The sequence below is a fragment of the Megalops cyprinoides genome, chromosome 15 (genome assembly GCF_013368585.1).
Source record: "Megalops cyprinoides isolate fMegCyp1 chromosome 15, fMegCyp1.pri, whole genome shotgun sequence".
Taxonomy (NCBI): domain Eukaryota; kingdom Metazoa; phylum Chordata; class Actinopteri; order Elopiformes; family Megalopidae; genus Megalops; species Megalops cyprinoides.
Genome location: NC_050597.1, coordinates 32,670,187 through 32,687,835, shown reverse-complemented (window position 1 = coordinate 32,687,835; position 17,649 = coordinate 32,670,187). Strand labels below are relative to the sequence as shown.

General features: G+C 37.9%; 1 protein-coding gene across 1 annotated transcript; it reads right to left on the bottom strand.

Annotated features, from left to right (window-relative positions):
* Positions 1 to 273: 273 nt before the first annotated feature.
* pkd2l1 (polycystic kidney disease 2-like 1) lies at positions 274 to 17,101 on the bottom strand. Its single transcript, XM_036546333.1, is given in 20 exon segments — positions 274 to 2,655; positions 3,303 to 3,450; positions 4,760 to 4,895; positions 5,943 to 6,075; positions 7,218 to 7,277; positions 7,280 to 7,342; positions 7,455 to 7,553; positions 7,630 to 7,653; positions 7,655 to 7,681; positions 7,683 to 7,712; positions 7,714 to 7,753; positions 8,038 to 8,083; positions 8,086 to 8,221; positions 9,497 to 9,667; positions 11,708 to 11,936; positions 12,065 to 12,289; positions 13,804 to 14,057; positions 15,088 to 15,215; positions 16,014 to 16,127; positions 16,813 to 17,101. Coding segments are annotated over 20 exon segments (2,538 nt in total). The 3' UTR covers positions 274 to 2,469.
* Between the last annotated feature and the right edge of the window lie 548 nt (positions 17,102 to 17,649).

Genomic DNA, 17,649 nt, shown 5'->3' with positions numbered 1-17,649 from the left:
TTAATCCCTCCTAGATTCAGAGTGTAACTAAGAGAGCTCTTGCTATGTTCTCAAACATAAACATAAACATGCAGTTTATTCTATACGGAATCGGACTTTGTCTTTAGCATTTAAGGAAAAATTACTCATTTTACAAAGTTCTTACTTCTACATAATTAATTTAACTAATAATTACCACAGTTATTTTAAATCATGCATCTCTGTGTTTAATTGTGAAATTAATTCTCTTATATAGCCATAAACAAATCTAGCAATATAGATTCATAAGGGGGCATCTTCCAAGGGAAGTTTGTCAGTACACATTATATGTACACACACATCAAAACAAAACATGTATTTTCTAATGCCAATGTAACATGCATAATGTTAATAATTCAGTTGCACACATATACTAAAACAGGAGATGCATATCAAAGATAAATCACAAATCGAGACTGCAATATCATTGACACAGTTTCTTAAAATGACTGTATGTGGTGCTCCTGAAATCTACTCTTCATCAGGTTCTCACCAAGATTGCGCAGGACTGTACATGGATTGTTCTTACATGTTCTCACATAACAATGTATGATCCTGGTCATAAGAAGATTCTTTGGCTCTAGGGTTTTAAGACTGGATTAACCAGAATGGCAATGCTCTGCTCCCTAGATATATTGATATATTATGAATAAAAAAAGGAAATGCATCTTCATACTCATCACCTGTGGCTTGGAAAACATGCTTACGATCTGAATATTTACTCTTCCATTAATTACTCTCACACTGGTGTTATTTTCATGACTGTGGAAACATACACTCGTGGTGGAACAAAACAGGCATTTTTTTGCAAATACAGAAGCTCATATAAGGACCATTTTGTGTCATTTTCATACTGGTTTCTACATATTTATATTAATTCACACTCATGCTTCCTTGCAGCCATGTCATGGTTGGCAAAGGTTTCTAAGAATGACTTTTCCATCAAAATCTTATTTGTTTTGATTGGAGATATAATAGTATCTGTCTACCAGTGTTCTGGTTAATCCAGTTTTCCCCACACAGAGCTAAGGAGCCTGCCTCTCCAGGTTCTTATATCATTGCTTTTGTTGCTACCTGTGGACATTTGTGAAGACCTTTTCACAGACAGCACAGACACACTAAGAGCAAAAAGCTGAAAAAACTGATCCATGGTGACTTTGAATCTAATCAATCTGAAAGTAATAAAACCACACCTTTGAATATAAGTGAACAAACATGTGAGCTGCAGACACAGTTTCGCCAGTAACAATTATAATTGGCTGTGTGAAGCTCTGGTTCTGGAAATACAGAATCCAGGACATGTGGTGTATCATTGTCAATAAAAAATGATCCCATATATTCTTACTTAATTTCCAGTACATGCTGTAAAATCAATAGGGATTTACACAGTAAAATTTTGCAGTTTACAGTTTTTTTTGCCTAATTATTAAAATGTTATACCTTATTCTTAATATCATTGCACAGAAGACAGTCAGGCTGTTCCCAAATAATACATTTTATTCCAGAAAACATACTGGTCAAATTTATTCACACTCATGTAGTTAGCATTTTTAAGTCCTCGTCTGTTCATTTCTGGTTTTTATCTGTGAGCTGTGATCTGAAGCATGGTGATTGAAATAATCAGTTGAGAACAAGTGCTCAATTCCCCAATTAACTGTAGATTTGTATGCATGCTCTTAAGTTTCCATTTCCAGCCAAGCTCCATTTCCTTGCTTTACTTGCAGTGGGGATCATGGGCAACTTTGATGGAAGAGGCCCCTTTTGGGGTTAAGCTACAAAAAAGGCAACTTGAATTTGCCAAGCTAAATAAGAAGCATATCCCTTTCAGACTTAGAGATTCAGACATGCAGATACCTGCATCCAAAACTAAATCCAAAACTAATGGTTAACTGAGCATAAAGTAAAAGTTCTCATCTTATGATTTCAATCACCACCTAAATGTAATTGAACATTTGTGGTTTAAGCTGAAGAAAGTAGTTCACAAATGAAACCACAAGTTTACATTTCACAAGCTTTCCCCACCCCCACCCAGAAGTGCCAGAATCTCATAAAACACTACAGGGAGCATCTTGTAACTGTAATGTATGCCAGAATAGGATTTTAAAATCACATTCTGCTGGAATACAGTGTATTAATTGGGAACAGTATGACTTCGTTCTGTACAATGATATATAGTATATGTGTGCCTGAGAGCAGTGAGACATAACCCTGGCCAACATATGCACCCCTGTATCCCCAGCAGATGAAAGACAGTTTGCTCTAGTACAGTGCACTCAAGGTCATTGTTAGTTGATGCCACAGTTGGGATTGAACCTGAGCTCTAGAGCTCAGCTTGCACTTGAGGTGAGCATCTTAACCACTGAGCTACTTGGGAGGCTTCTTTTAGTCAAAGGTATGAATAAATCTCAATAATGCTATGAGCACTAAAAGCATGTAGCACAAGTGTATGCTTTAAAGATGGCTGGTTGAGTGGCCTCTGGCACTGCTGGTATCTGCAGCTCCAGGGGACAGGTGCTTCATGCCTCCCTGCCCTACTGCAGACAGGGCTTTCACCATGGCTGTAGTCCAAGAGCTCTCCTTCACTGTCCCTCCCACCAGATTTAGAAGCACCTGTCTGTCTGGAGCAGAGCTTACATCCTGTGGAGAAAATATTATTTAAAATTTTGATTACCCCCAATGCACACTTAGCATGTGACACTGCATGGGGCCTGGACAGGAAATCTAGGTCGACAGTCTGAAAAGATATGTCTAGTTTTTGTTTCATATGTTTCATATATTTTTTTAAAATATATGATTAAAGAAGAACTTGACTAACACATAACTTTTCCAAGGAAGTGGCTGTGCTAAATAGGTAAATGATAACATATAAGGTTAAGTATAAAAGAGGTATGCAACCAATAGCATATTTACAGTCCTCTGTAGAACCTGCCTCAGCGTAATCACAGAAAAATAATTCCAGAAAGTGTCATTCTATATGAAATCAATCCATGCCTCAATCATGCTCTGTCTTGCTGGCAAAATTATTAGCAATCATTTATATGAAGATATCTGAAATTTAGACTCTAAATTTCCAAGTCCCAACATATCAGGAAACAATGTTGACAGAGGTCTATTTCTGGTGGCGAGAACAGGGACCACATCTACAGAAAATTACTCATCTTGAAATAACGTACTTGTCGAATTATAAATATTGCTTGATTACGTAGCACTGATATAGCTACATACAGCAAAGTACACTTTTTACTGCTGAGATAATTACATAATGAAATTCATGAAGCGCTCACATCTTTGGTATTTTCCATTAGTTTTGTCATTGTTGCTCTGTGCTTGTTCCTGTTGGTGGCTTTCAATTCCACGGTCCCCATGGTTGTGTCTAGTTTGGACATGACACTGGCTACAGAGCACTCCAGCTGAAGAACCTGTCCAACTAGCCTGTGATGCATAAGAAAAGAAGCTGCAATTATAGCAGAGTATTTTCTTTTTAATTTCCAACACAGCAATGAAACAGTATTTCTGAGTACACATTGGCTATGATTTTATCAGCTGATACAGTACCTTGCAGATGCAATATATCTCAGCTGCATAAAACAGGCTTGTAAGCCACATCACATTGTTGGTCTGAAAGTCAAGTTTACATGGTGTTTCCAAGTGTTGATAATACATAGTTGAAATGCTAGTTCACCCTAAAGAACATAAATTTTGATTGCTGTTGTGATCTTGAAACTTTAAGAAGTTAGAAAAAGACTTTCCCAGAATTGTCTCTTTCAGGAGATCTCTTTATTCACAAGGCTTTCACGAGGACCTTAAATAAATCGATTACCACAGTCATTTCTCATCTGAGTAATATGAAAAGTATTAAGTTGTTGCTGCATTGCATGTCCTACCTCTTTTCTCTGGAGATAAAATGATCTCTTCAATAAGCTGACCAAGCAATAATCATGCCTGAGTTTCATTCATACTTGGTTGTGCCAGCACACCAAACAGAAATCTAAACGACTAATTCAGTCTTTCTGTCAGCGTATGTTATATAATGTATCAATTTATTGTTCCACTCATCAATCTGAATGAGGGTGTGCTGTGCAGACTTATCCATGTTAAAATCAAAACCAGCTGACAGTGATTGTTTCCACAAAGAAAAAAGTTTTACTTCATTTGTTTCTGTCCTTCATATGCTTAAATGTGTAAACAGTTTTTGTTTTTTTTATCTGTGCAAGCATATCTTTGTTCACTAAAGGCAACATGCTTGCAATGTTCACCACTGGGTAGCATTGTTTACATGTATCACAGGAAATAATTTTTTCTTTCATCTATTTAACACATCCTACCATAGATTCATAAAATTTCAGTTTACTTTCCCCCCTCTTTCCCCCTGTCTTTGGAATTACCCTGGGCCTGACTGATTAAGAATGCTATTAAGGGCCAATATTTTATGTGTGCAAGTAAAGCAATTGCACATGCAGTCTCTCCTTTTTGCGGAAGAATATAGTCTAGTAAGAGATATACTATGTAAATAATGACAGCTGCAAAGAGTCAAATTTAAATATGGGCTATTCCTTTCAAAAACAACTGTTTTCAATTCAGTGTGGTTAGATTATATACTATGCATTTGTATAACGTTTTCTTTTGTATAATTATTATATATATATATATATATATATATATATATATATATATATATATGTGTGTGTGTAGGTTAAGAGTGCAAGAGCAGCGCCGTTCACCATTTGCGCTGTACACATACATATGAAACTCCTCTTGGGACACGGGGACCATTTTGTCATGGCTGCCCTTCATAGCAGCTAGCTCTCCAGTCTGGTCAAGTGTGTTGTTACCATAGTTTCTTCCCAGGATGCTTAGCTCAGCATTTAGTGCATCCTAGGAATAGAACATTTAAGGACACAAAGGAAATGGTGAACTGAAGATGACTTTTCTCAGGCTGGTCAACAATAATTGATGAAAAATATACAATGCATGGCTGTTTTGCAATTATAATAATGTACCAAATTTGGATTGAGTAAAATTGATAATTTTACCAAAGCATGTCTTTTACCAAATCCACGTCTTTGATGGATTTATTCATGCAAGCATGAGCATTCCGAAGTACATAAACATTTTGTAAGAGGCCTTAATAAATTCTACTGTCATTTAAACAGAAAGAAATGGAGGTCGTGCCTGTGAGGAGCAGGAAGAGTAGCAGAAAATACCTCCTCAACACATGGCCCTCTCACACAACATGAGACAACATATGCAAGCTAGAATTGCTTTACATGAAACAAAAAAGTCAATTGTATTCATGGAATCAGAGAGGTTTTTTTTGCTGCTGTTGGTTGCTAGGTAGTTGTCCAAATAAAGGTGTGTGCTTGTCTACACAGGACACAGATATGTTAATATTAGCATGGTGTTGTTATCCAAAGGAGCCAGTTATCGTAGCTAGGTACTTAAGAACCCAATCACATATTATTTGTATTAGTAGCATTAATTGACATTATTTCAGTCCTTAAGTATTTAATAAATCAATGTTCATTAGTAATTAGTATTAAAATAGTGAAAAAGTCCCCCTTTTTAACCCTTTTGATTGGAATTTTGGTAGCCACTCACATCATTATTGCTAGGAAATCAATAAACAGTCAATTCAGACCCAAGACCAGTAGCATCCTCAATGATGTAATTGGGTACAGCAGTGATAAACCAACACAACAATGACACTTCAAAAGGCAATACCAACACAATGGTATAATTGTACTTTAAACACATGCTTGCCAACTGGCTGCCACCAGCCCAAGGACGTGGGCAGAGCTGCCCAAGCAGGCTACCAGCTGGCAATCCCAGGGCAGTCTCCTCCAGACCGCACTCTAGAAACACTACGAGATCCTAGAAAGCAGCTATATTAATGTAATCCATTAATAATGTCTTTTACCAACCCGTTTTTTCTTCCAGCTCATGTTTCAGTCTGGTCTGCTCCTCCTCATCGAGTATGTGATTACCATCTTGGTCAAATCTGGAGAACGCTGCAGAGATCTCACTGTCCGCATGACCCATTCTGAAGATAGAAAAAAACTGGGGTATTGCCATATTTTCTGAAGTCTACAATACATTTTGTTTTTGTTCAATAAACAATTCCATCATTTATTCTGTAAATCCCTGTATATTAGTTTTTATTTGTCTTTTTCCTCATTCCAAGCCACACAAGTGAACTGCAGCTGCTACTGATCTGCGATGATGCAGCCTTTTATTATCTTGAGGAAGATACCATGCAAACATCCTGTGAATTAAGAGGTAACTGCCTCTGCTAGGAATGGGACACCGGGGCCTGGGGACATTTTGATAATTGTGTTGTCTGCAATTGCAAGCCTGCAACTCAAAATTCATGCTGACAATTATGATGTTATATGATATTATTTTTTTAAATAAGGGTCTTCAATTGTTTTTTTTTTCCCAAACAACAAAATACATAAGCCTTACATTCATAATTATTGGACATCAGAAAAACTTTACTGTTCACAAAGATTACTACTAAAACACTATAGTAGCTTAGAAGGGTAAACAAATGTCATTCCAACATTTAGGCAAATAATAGTGGTATCATAAACTAGCATTCAGGTGTACATGTGATTTGTATATTTTCTTTAAGCATGTGTCAGTACTTCGGCCCCCTAGCTGTTGTTTTGGTGTTTCTCCCTGTCTGTCAGCGTCGTCCATGTGCTTTTATTTACAGTGCCCATGTGTTCCAGCCCTGCCTTGCTCTCTGCCCTGTCCCCGCCCACCTGATTACCTGACTCGCCACAACTGCCTACCTGCCCACCTGCATCCTATCTCCTCGTCAGCCCCAGGCCTTTATATTCCCTGCTTGTGTCTGTCTTGTTTGCCAGTTCATCTGGTTTTTGTCTGCTTCATACTGACCTACCTGACTAGTTGTTGGTACGTTTGGTACTGATTCCTGCCTGACTTCTGACCTCATCTCTGCCTGCCACCCTGCCTTGATTGCCTGATCGGCCTGCTACCCAGTTTACCCAGCCTGTTGTGTTTTTTGATCCCTGCTCTCCCTTTGGACTGCCTGCCTGGTTTTGACCCTGCCTGTTCTGCCATTACACTTTTCTCCAACAATTCCTATAAACCGCTTGGAACCTGAGTACGTGTGGTCTGCATCTGAGTCCGTGGCCTGAGCCCTGACAAGTATGATGATATAAATTGTGACTCACCGCTTTCAGGCTTTCTCTGAAGTCATTAAACTCCAAATTCTTTCGAACCAGATTGTAGAGGCCTTTTCCACATCAGAGATTCTTTCTTTTTTGAGTTTTAATTCATAAAGGTCTTCATGTAAACTCTGAAATGTAAAACACGTAAACAACTCTTATACATTTTTTACTTCTCTTGTCATACTTCAGAAATCCATTTAAGATTCTACCAGGATACTGTAAGGTGATTTTATTCATTACCTGTTTGATAATGTCAGTGATCTGGAGCTCATCTTTCTGGCTTGACAGCTCCTCCTTAACCTCTGAGTATGTGTCATTAATAATCGCCAGGAACATATTCTAGAAAAGCAGAAATGTTATTTTTTTAAAAGCCTTGTTTATAAATCTTGTAAAATACTTTTTTAAAATGACTTACAAGTAATACGAAGAAGACAAAAAAATACGTAGGTGACAAAATAGATCGGCCCGCAGGATTCTGTTGGCTTTGTCAATGGCATCAATAATCAAAATCTCCCAGGATAATTCTGAACTGCGTAAAGCTAGGACAGAACAGAATCACAAATGAATCACTGCAATACAATCATACCTCATTATTACCAACACTGTCTGGAAATACACCTACCACACCACACCAAAGTGTACAGATTATTATTTACTGCTATTAAACATTAGAAATTAACACTACATTTTTAACATTTTTTTTTGGTGTGGGGGCGGGGGTGACTGACCTCCAAGTAATATTTATTTACTTTTATTAACACCTACTAATCTTCCACCAATATCTTTCCATTTCTCTCATAAATAAATGAGATTTTCCTCTTACATGCATTTCACAAAGGTACTGAAGGACTCCACTTCTGATCCAAAGGCAAATATCCAAGCTGAGCATAAGCAAAAAAATACAATAAAGAACATGAGTGGCAAAACCCAGGATAATCCTTAGCACAGCGAGCTAGTGTGGAGGACAGCTGTGTCATGGTCTTATTGAAACTGATATACTTGAACACCTAAAAGAAATAGAGAGGCAGTGAAAAGATGAGTGTCACATTTGACAATATGAATACACAAACATTTTTAATGAGAAACAATGCTCTGATCATTGACTTATAAAACACATTATAAATCAATTTACAGACATCAGATTGTACATACACTTTAGTTTTATACAGCATTTGAAACAATGCCTTTGATGTCTTTCTGTTGTGGTTTAGATTCACCTGCAGCTTTATCTTTATTCACTGTCCCAAAGTTTGATATCATTTGCAACAAAGGTTTGACTATTTTTGATCACGTCAAATCCATGGAAACTGGATTAATACATAGCTGCCTTTTATCTCATGGACTCAATCACAATGATCTGCCCACCAGTGGAGACTAAAATACCTTGAGATTATCTCTGGAGCAAAAGATCATTTTGTTACATTATCGGCGTTTAGCACTTATCTAGACTGACTTATATCAGTTACAATGTTATCCATTTATACAGCTGGATATTTACTGAGGCAAATTGGGGTTAAGTACCTTGCCCAAGGGTACAACAGTAGTGCCCCCACCGGGTAACCGGGAAATTGAACCAGCTACCTTTTGGTCATGTGTCCTGCTCCTTAACCACTATGCTACACCACTGCCCCTTTTTTGTTCTTGAGCATATATGTGGTTTACTCACACTAGGCGATCCGTACCGTGCCCGAGCACATTTGACCCCCAAAGTCCAGTTCGTTTGACAAGTCACTACTGTGATTGCTCTGTACCGTGCCCGGGCCCGCTTGAAGAGGTAGGCTCGGGCACGGTTCAGTTGGACTTGGTCACGGTACGCATAAGTGAGATCGCTAACCATGCCCGAGCACGGAATTCGAACATCCACAATTGTGCTCAACTGTAGGACTATAGAGGGCAGTGTATTTGATCTGTAAAAAGCATATTTTTCATGTCATGCATCCAGGCACTTATGCAGCACACCCTATTTCTCAAAATTATTTTTTACTGATGCACCACTGAGCTCAACTGAGTGTCATTAGACCCCATATTTTGGTCCTAACTGACTGCTAATTCAAAATAAACATTGATTAATTCTTGGATTTGTTTAAGTAAAGATGTTTAAGTATGATATGGGCCCTAAATATCATATTACAAAATAATTCCTATGAGTGGATTACTGAAGCAGCATTACTATAGGTACACTTGTCAGTATCAGTACCAGCAAAATAAATCTTCCTTCCCATGGGAGAAATCATAGACCCCAGGCTCCCTCTTCTATAACATAATCATTGACATTACTGTACCTTGATCCATGCAAAGAACAAATTGATGGCATTCATATTGTTGTACTGAGTTTGCCAAAATGCAAGAAATTCAAAGTCTGCATAAATATCTGGTTGTTCCAATAGCTTCCCCAGTAATTTGTCCACTTTGATGGTCCGGAACACATTGAATATGATGGCAACAATGGCAAGCTGTGGAAAATAGAATTATTAACAACCACTTTTCAAAGATATTGACAGCAAATAAATGGTCTTTTATTTTTGTTTTTGACTACCATTGAATATACAGTTGATAGCAAACTATATATATGGCTACCAGATTTACAGATGATCTGTTGGATGATTTATGGATGTTTTTATTTTGAAGTCTTGAGACATTAGAATAAACCTTAACAGCCACACATCTCTACAGGTGATTGTTCCAAATACATAGATTGCATTTGTTTAGAAAGGGATACAGTTCATTATAAAGGAAGAAGGACCAAAGGCCCTTTTTGCCCTTGTTCAAAGTGGGTTGTGTTTCATATTGCTGTGGATGTGAATGAGAGCAGAAAACTGCATAGTACACCTAGCCATTCTGAAAAATACTGCTTGGACACCTAAACAGAAAGACATGTTTTACAATGAGGTGCTTCTGTTGTTTTAAAAGCTGATCTGGATTTATTGTAGAGCATCAATATGGAATCCATGAATCTACCTATTGAAGAATGATACGACTATGGCGCAGGTGCCATAGAATCTTGAGTGAACACTTTGAATTAGAACTATCCTATAAATGCAAACAATCTTATTGGCTGCCACAAATATGTAGGAATGGATGAAAATATAGGAAGATGCAGTAATGGCAGAGAGTGGATGAAATATTGAGCACAACCGACTCATCTGTGCCAAGACATTCTAAATAATGTCATATTTACAAAATGAAAAAATGCTATTTCATGTCCAAAAACATTTTAACCATGATTATCCTTATCTGGAGAAGGCCTGTCTTTGTGGTTATCTACTCTGAATAGTGGATGGGTCAGAGAGAATATAAATCTCTTCTTGGATGAGTGCTCCTGTAATGATGCTTTTGGAATTTTCTATCTGCTGAGTTATGTGGGTCGGACCTCATGTCTATATAGCACTCAGAGCTAGGCCCTTTACCCCATACCTATACAGCACTGAGAGTTAGGCCCTTTACCCCATACCTATACAACACTGATAGTTAGGCCATTTACCCCATACCTATACAGCACTAAGAGCTAGGCCCTTTACCTATACAGCAACTACCTATACTGCCAAATGTTTTCTCCCATGGTAAATACTTAACACTTACTCATTACATGTAGATGCAATTCAATAAATCAATCAATCAATAAAATGTTATTATAACATATAAAATTGTCAAAAAAAAACACTGAACATGTAGCTCATCTTTTGCACTTGTTTGATGTTGATGCTACATTTCAGGAAATGCTAATAAAGATGCAAAAATCTCAGAGCTTAATTATTTACTTTAATGTATGCAACTATTTTTTATTTTTCCAGTGAAAATGTCTAATTCACATAAATATTTTCTCACAAATGCTTAACTGAAGTCATCCTTTTTGTGCCACTTTTGTGTCTTTCCAAGAGTGTTTTAAGATATGATTGCTGTTTCTCTAAACACAGCTCACTGCACCAGCCTAAACACAGCTCAAAGCATCATCAACCTAAACACAGCTCACTGGATCATCAACCTAAACACAGTTAATTGCATCATCAACCTAAATACAGCAAACTGCACCAACCTAAACACAGCTCACTACACCATCAACCCAAACACAGCTGACCATGGCAACTCTGAGGACATAAACAGGTCTGTCAACACTCTATGACAGTTGTGAGTTGTGACAGTCCTAAACAGAGCTAAACTTCTCCCGGAAGGTTAAAAAGGTTCCCAGTAATAAGGGAGTGAAATTCCTTTTTATGGACAGCAAAACTCTTGTTGAATTACTTACACAGTGTTTTGGCAGCTTGAAAAAAGGGCATTGATATGAAACTATGACTTGAATTTGAAATGTAAGTTGCCATTATGATGGGAAAGGCAATAACATAGCACTGAAAGTTCAGTGCACAACAAGAACAGAGAAATTGTGTAGAATATATCTACACAGAATATATCACAGAATTTTACACTTCAACAACAGCAGCTGACAAAATGTATTTTCTAAAATAAGTCTTATTTTCTGAAATTGATGCTACACTCACCAGAATGACTACCACATCCAGGATGTTCCAGATGCTTGAAAAGTAGGCAATCTTATGGATGCGAAGCTCAAGAATCTCTTCCACCACATAGTAGAAGATGAACACACAGAAGACCATTTCACAGCCCATAATGAAAAAGTCCCAGGTGTCGATGTAGCGGATCAACTTCACTGTCCTGATCTGGTACGACGGGATTGCTCCTCCAGTGGCTGGAAATTCTATTAATAACCTTAGGGAAAAATGACATTGTCAAAACTCCGTCTTTCACCTTCTTTGATCCAAAAATAAATTCATTGAGTGTTTTGTCAACTCTTATTGACTATGTGCTTCTTAGAAATAAGACAAACTATTTCTTACCTGATGACACAGAACAGATTAATGTTGGCATTGTAAGCAGAGAAGTCAATGAACACAGCCCGGGTTCCTCGGTCGAGCCACAAGTTGTTCCTCAGGTCCACCAGGATCATGGCACTTTCATCCTTTGTCATTTTCAGGTCCTGGTAATAACCTCCACCGCTATATGTAGTAAGCAGTCCCCAGTGAGAAGAGCCTTTTATCTCCTTCTCTGTGTGGTACTGCCAGCTAGATGGTAATAAAAAAAATTCTCTGATGTAGAATCCTACATAGAGCAGATTTTTACTACTCCCTCCTGCCTGCTGCCTCATCCTGCTCCACCTGCACCCTCACCCTCTCATCCTGCTCCACCTGCTCCCTCACCCTCTCATCCTGCTCCACCTGCTCCCTCACCCTCTTATCCTGCTCCACTTGCTCCCTCACCATCTAATTTTTCAATAACTCCAACAGTATCTCAGTTACAGAGAAACCCTGTCAACATGGCAGTTCACCACTTAACAAGCAAGTTATGCATATCAAATCATCAGTGACAAAGAACTATTGGCAAACTTGATATTTTGTGCATTTTTCCAATTTTCATCCAGCTTTGGTAATTGTGAATTGTAATGCTTCACTGTCGGCTGCTGGTGACATGGCCAGTTTTGAATACAAGGTATAAGTGTTGTCCTACACTCAAGACAAGTGCTTCACTGAAACTGAATAACTTTTACCCTAATCAAAATCTTCCTACAATTTTCTAAACAAAAACAAACTCTGAGGCATTGAATGCTTGTTTTACAGCTACAGACAGGTCATTCTTAACTTCTGTTCACTACACATCACCCACTAAGCTCAGGAGATATACTGCATAAGTAATATGAGCTGCCTTCAGAAACAGATTTCAAACCTCACTCCCACACCTTGGCCATGTAGTTGTATTGTTAGTGACAACCACAGTGTCACTAACAATACAATACAATACAATACAATACAATGCATAAGTAATATGAGCTGCCTTCAGAAACAGATTTCAAACCTCACTCCCACACCTTGGCCATGTAGTTGTATTGTTAGTGACAACCACAGTGATGTGTTCAAAGGAACGCTGTTCCCATTATATTCTCTAAGTGTTTCTTAAATTGTATTCATGTTTCTCAAATATACTGGACTGGTACAATTGACACAACTGGTCGGCAGTCAGATTGGTCTTCAAGTACATCAGAACGCTCTCTCTGTCCGTGGCGTGTGGGGAAATATTTTCAGGAAAGAGTGCCTCAGTAAGCCTGGCAAGTTCTCCTGGTTTTAACATCAGTTTTCAACTTTTTCCAGCTTTATTGGCTCGTGCTTCAATTTCCTTTAATCTCAAAATGTTTATCGCAACTTGTTTTTTCAGCAATCATTGAAATCATGGAAACTCATCAAAGAAAATAACAAAAAAAGCTAAAGGCCACATAAATATCAAGTTGAATACTTACAGATATGAATCGAAATATCTGTGTATTTGACATCAACACTGGTCTATAATAGGTCATGGTTTTGAGGATAGTAAGTGTTTTTAAAAGGTGTAACCTCTGGTTGATGTACATGATATGATACATGCTGTCTAAAGAAATGTGTCTGAATGTGTAGCATGCTTTTGAGTAATAATGAATTATTACTGAGGATAATTATCAATCCAGAGGCATCACAACAGTGGCCCAGATGGAATTGGATACATGAGGGTTTCCTTGTATGAGAGATCATGAGAATGTGAGTGTACTCACGCACTTCCGTTGATGAGGCCAAATTCAAAGGTATCCTCTTTGTCGTTGTTGTACACATCGTAGCAGCCTGTGATGTTGCGTTGGAAGTCCTTGTGCACCTTGCAAGAGTTGTTCCTCACTTTGAGCTGCCTGAGCCTGGGGACCCCCAACAGCAGGTTCTCATAGTAGATAAGGGAGTGACTGCTGGCCTGTAGTGACTGATTGTTGTACCACTTTGTCCAGTAGAGGCCATCAAGTAACGGGCCTTGTGTAAACTTTTCACATTTAAGAAATGAAAAACAAGAATAAGAAATCATGCACCCCCAAAACACACAAATAAACACACTTGCTTTCAGATATTATTAGAACTTTCTATACATGTTTATGTAGCTCAGTATAAATTCAACCACAAATGTGCATTTGATTTGTGTAAGTCACTGGGTTACTTTAATTCCATGCCATATAAAATGTCAGTCTGTGGACCTCCTTCAGTGAATAAGTGCATATCCATGTTAACCGTATTAGATTAGCCAAGTTAAGACTGTATTTTGGTCTTAAAGGCCTTGCATTGTCAGAACGTATCAGAGCAATATACAGACCTGGCAGAGAGGAGAGAGGCAAACTCAAGAGTGTGAGATGAGAATGACAGAGGGAGATTACTTTTTATCTGCCCTTGTTTGATGTAACAACTGGGAGATCCACTTCATTACATATGTTTGTATCGATGTTTTCTTTCTAAAAAATTAGTGATTTATCATAATTGCCGACTTTCTGTTTTGTAAATATGGAGGCCCTTGTTCTTGTGTGTGTTTACCTCAGTTCTTTGCTTTCCAAACATGCCACTCAACCAGCAAACTGGGCTGGTTTGTCAGAATAACATTGTAATTTTCAAGTTTTAAATAATACTGTATAGGGACACAGTCTGAGTGTATAGAAGATCTTGAAAATGACCCAACTAACTGACTGATCAACAAAAGCAAATTCATCTATCTCCTTCAGGCCTGTTATATGTTTATACATGTGTGAAGCAGCATGGTACAGTGTCTGCTGACTGCATGCTCTGATCTGTTCTACACTTATCAACACAAACCACATACTTGTAGAATAATTGTAAGAAATTGTAGAATAATGTTACATTTGTAAGCATTCAGCAATGATTTTCATCATATAGTTCACATGGACTGCTGTGTCACTGTGCGCTTTCCTAAATGTCCAATCACTGCATGTCTCTTAGTACTTTAGTATTGAAACTAGCTGGGCAAATATTGTTGACACCATCGCACTCAGTAGAAACATGATACTTACTTCCCAGAAGTCAGCCATGCTACTAATGGACTGAAATGTAACACCATTCTCACTGGGTGTGTTCACAAACAAATCCGTCATCACTTTAGTGTAGTAGAAGGCATTGGAGCTGGCCATGCCATATGTCACTGCAAGGGAAAACAGGTAGATATGATGATGTTATTAAAAATGTAATATAATAGTCTGAGCATTTATAAAAATGAAGTTCAATCTTGACAACATCAAAATATATTGATTTCCGTCATCCATGGTTAGAATGTAGTGGAATTAATTGTATTTTTGAATGGATACATGCTTTTGAAAAGCCTGTCACTCTGACTTTGCTCAGGCTGATACTGATAGCCATACTGACAACTGAGATAAGAAATGTCAATGTCAGCCAAGCAGTGTCTTCATACAGAAGCTGTCATTCAGTTCCAAAGCACATCTTCTTGGCAATCTGTTTAAAAGCATGCACAATGGTCTACACAAAAAGCTTGCTCACACAATGTACATCCAGCATGAATGCACAGGGCTGCAGCCCAGCTCTTATCAGTGAAAAGCAGCACAGGGCTGTTTGTGTTCCATTCAGTCTTACTGGTTTGCCTGACAATTGTTTTTAAATATCTTAAGTGGGGAGTGGTGCAATATGATACCAGCAAAGGCAGTAAAGTGGAGATAAAAGACAAAGGATAAATCAAGTGGTAATAATGAAAAAAGTTATCTTTGCAAAACACAAGCATTTTAATCACTTTGTTTATTGTGGTATAAGGTGAATCAAATATAAAAATGATTTTCTCCAGACTTTTTCAGAGATTTGTTGTCTGAAAGCTCAGAGCTCAGATGCAAAAAAAAAAAAAAAAAATCCAAAGTCATACATTACACAACAATTCATACAGCCCATTTTTGTGGGTTTCAGTTTCGTTGTTGTATTTTAGTTAACTTACATAGACATATATCCACAAGGAACACAATGTAGACAATTAACTCTCTCATAGTGGTCTTCACGAAGAGCTCACGGTTCTCTGCTGTGTTCTCTGTCAATGTGGTGCCCCACAGCCCTGTCCAGATCACACAAAACCCATTACAAAGTGAAACATGTGGAAGGAAACAGGCTGTTTTCTGACTGGACTAAGCAAAACCTGACTCTTTAGATAAACATATAAATTTACTACTGCTGAAAGGGATATTGCAGAATGGAGTTAGGAAAACAGAACAAATGTTGCTTGATGTTTTCTCTCACTGCATTTGCTTTATGATCTGTCTTTTTCATTTTTATTCTAGGCATGTATAAGATAATTTGGCACTTCTGTGGAAGATCACTGGCTTTCTGTTGAAGAGCTGTTCTCTTCTGTTGACATGCTGAGTGTTTAGCAATATTACATAAAGTAGGGTTTAAAATGTCTGAAAACATGAAATGACAAAAGTGTACTGGCTGTTCCATTGTTGACTTACTAATACTCTTTTAAATACTCTTTTACAAATTTATTACTACCAAAAAATTCCAGGTTACACGTAGTATCTAATCTATTAAAGAACAATGGAAGCCTCTACCACACAACATCACAGGTAAACGAGTATACATAATGGACAAAACTTGGATCCATATAGATGTATTGCAATATTTTAGACCATTTTATATGATGAATAACCAAAATATTGTCCCTATTTGTTGGCCAAGAAAACATTATACTCTTGATGTAAATGGTCAGTGATCAGCATAGGTAAAACATATAATTTTCTTACCACGAAGTCCTTTCACAATAAAAGAACAGCATCCAGATGATTGTTTCCCCTTGTCATGGTTGAAGGCCTTTATCTCCGCTTTCAAAGAAGCCGACACCGGGTTATGCATGTTGTCATAGGGGTTCTCCAAGAGAGGCTTGGGATTGTAGATGGTGCTGAGGGGTGACAGTGGAGGAGAGCTACTGTAAGCCATGTTCATTATGCCACTCCCTTCCATGTTGTCTAGCTCACTCTCCACCTGTGGCCTGAAGTGGCTCTGTGCCCGGTTGTTCAGATGTGAGGCATGCATTTTCTATATTATTAAAGTCTACTCTGGCTTACTTCACAATTTCAGCTGAGGACAGACAAGAGTCAAATCTGCTGCTGCATGTAACAGGTCAATAGGCTTTTTTTAATGCAGCTTCTCAATAGCTTCTCTTTATAAAGTCCATGACATAAGGGTAGGAAGAGGGAGGAGCTTTTATTTGTGAAGTTCCCCATAAACCACCAGGTCTCTTAGCAATGGTCCCTGAATCATCCCCATTGCTGTCCATGAACAGCATTTTTATGGAAATTACCCCAAAGAATGATGGGAGTTTCTGTTTGTACTGCTCCTGTGACAGAATACATCAAATCACTGTTTTGCAGAGAAATGAGAGAACAAATTATATTCTACTAATTCATGATAAATCACAGTGAACTCTATGATACTTTTGAGATTCATGAATAAAATTTAGGTCCCATTCATTAAATTACATTACATGCATTTAGCAGCCGCTCTTATCCAGAGTGGCTTCCACCACAATGTAATATAAGTGTAACCATTCAATTTAAACAAGCAACAGTGTCAGACCAGGC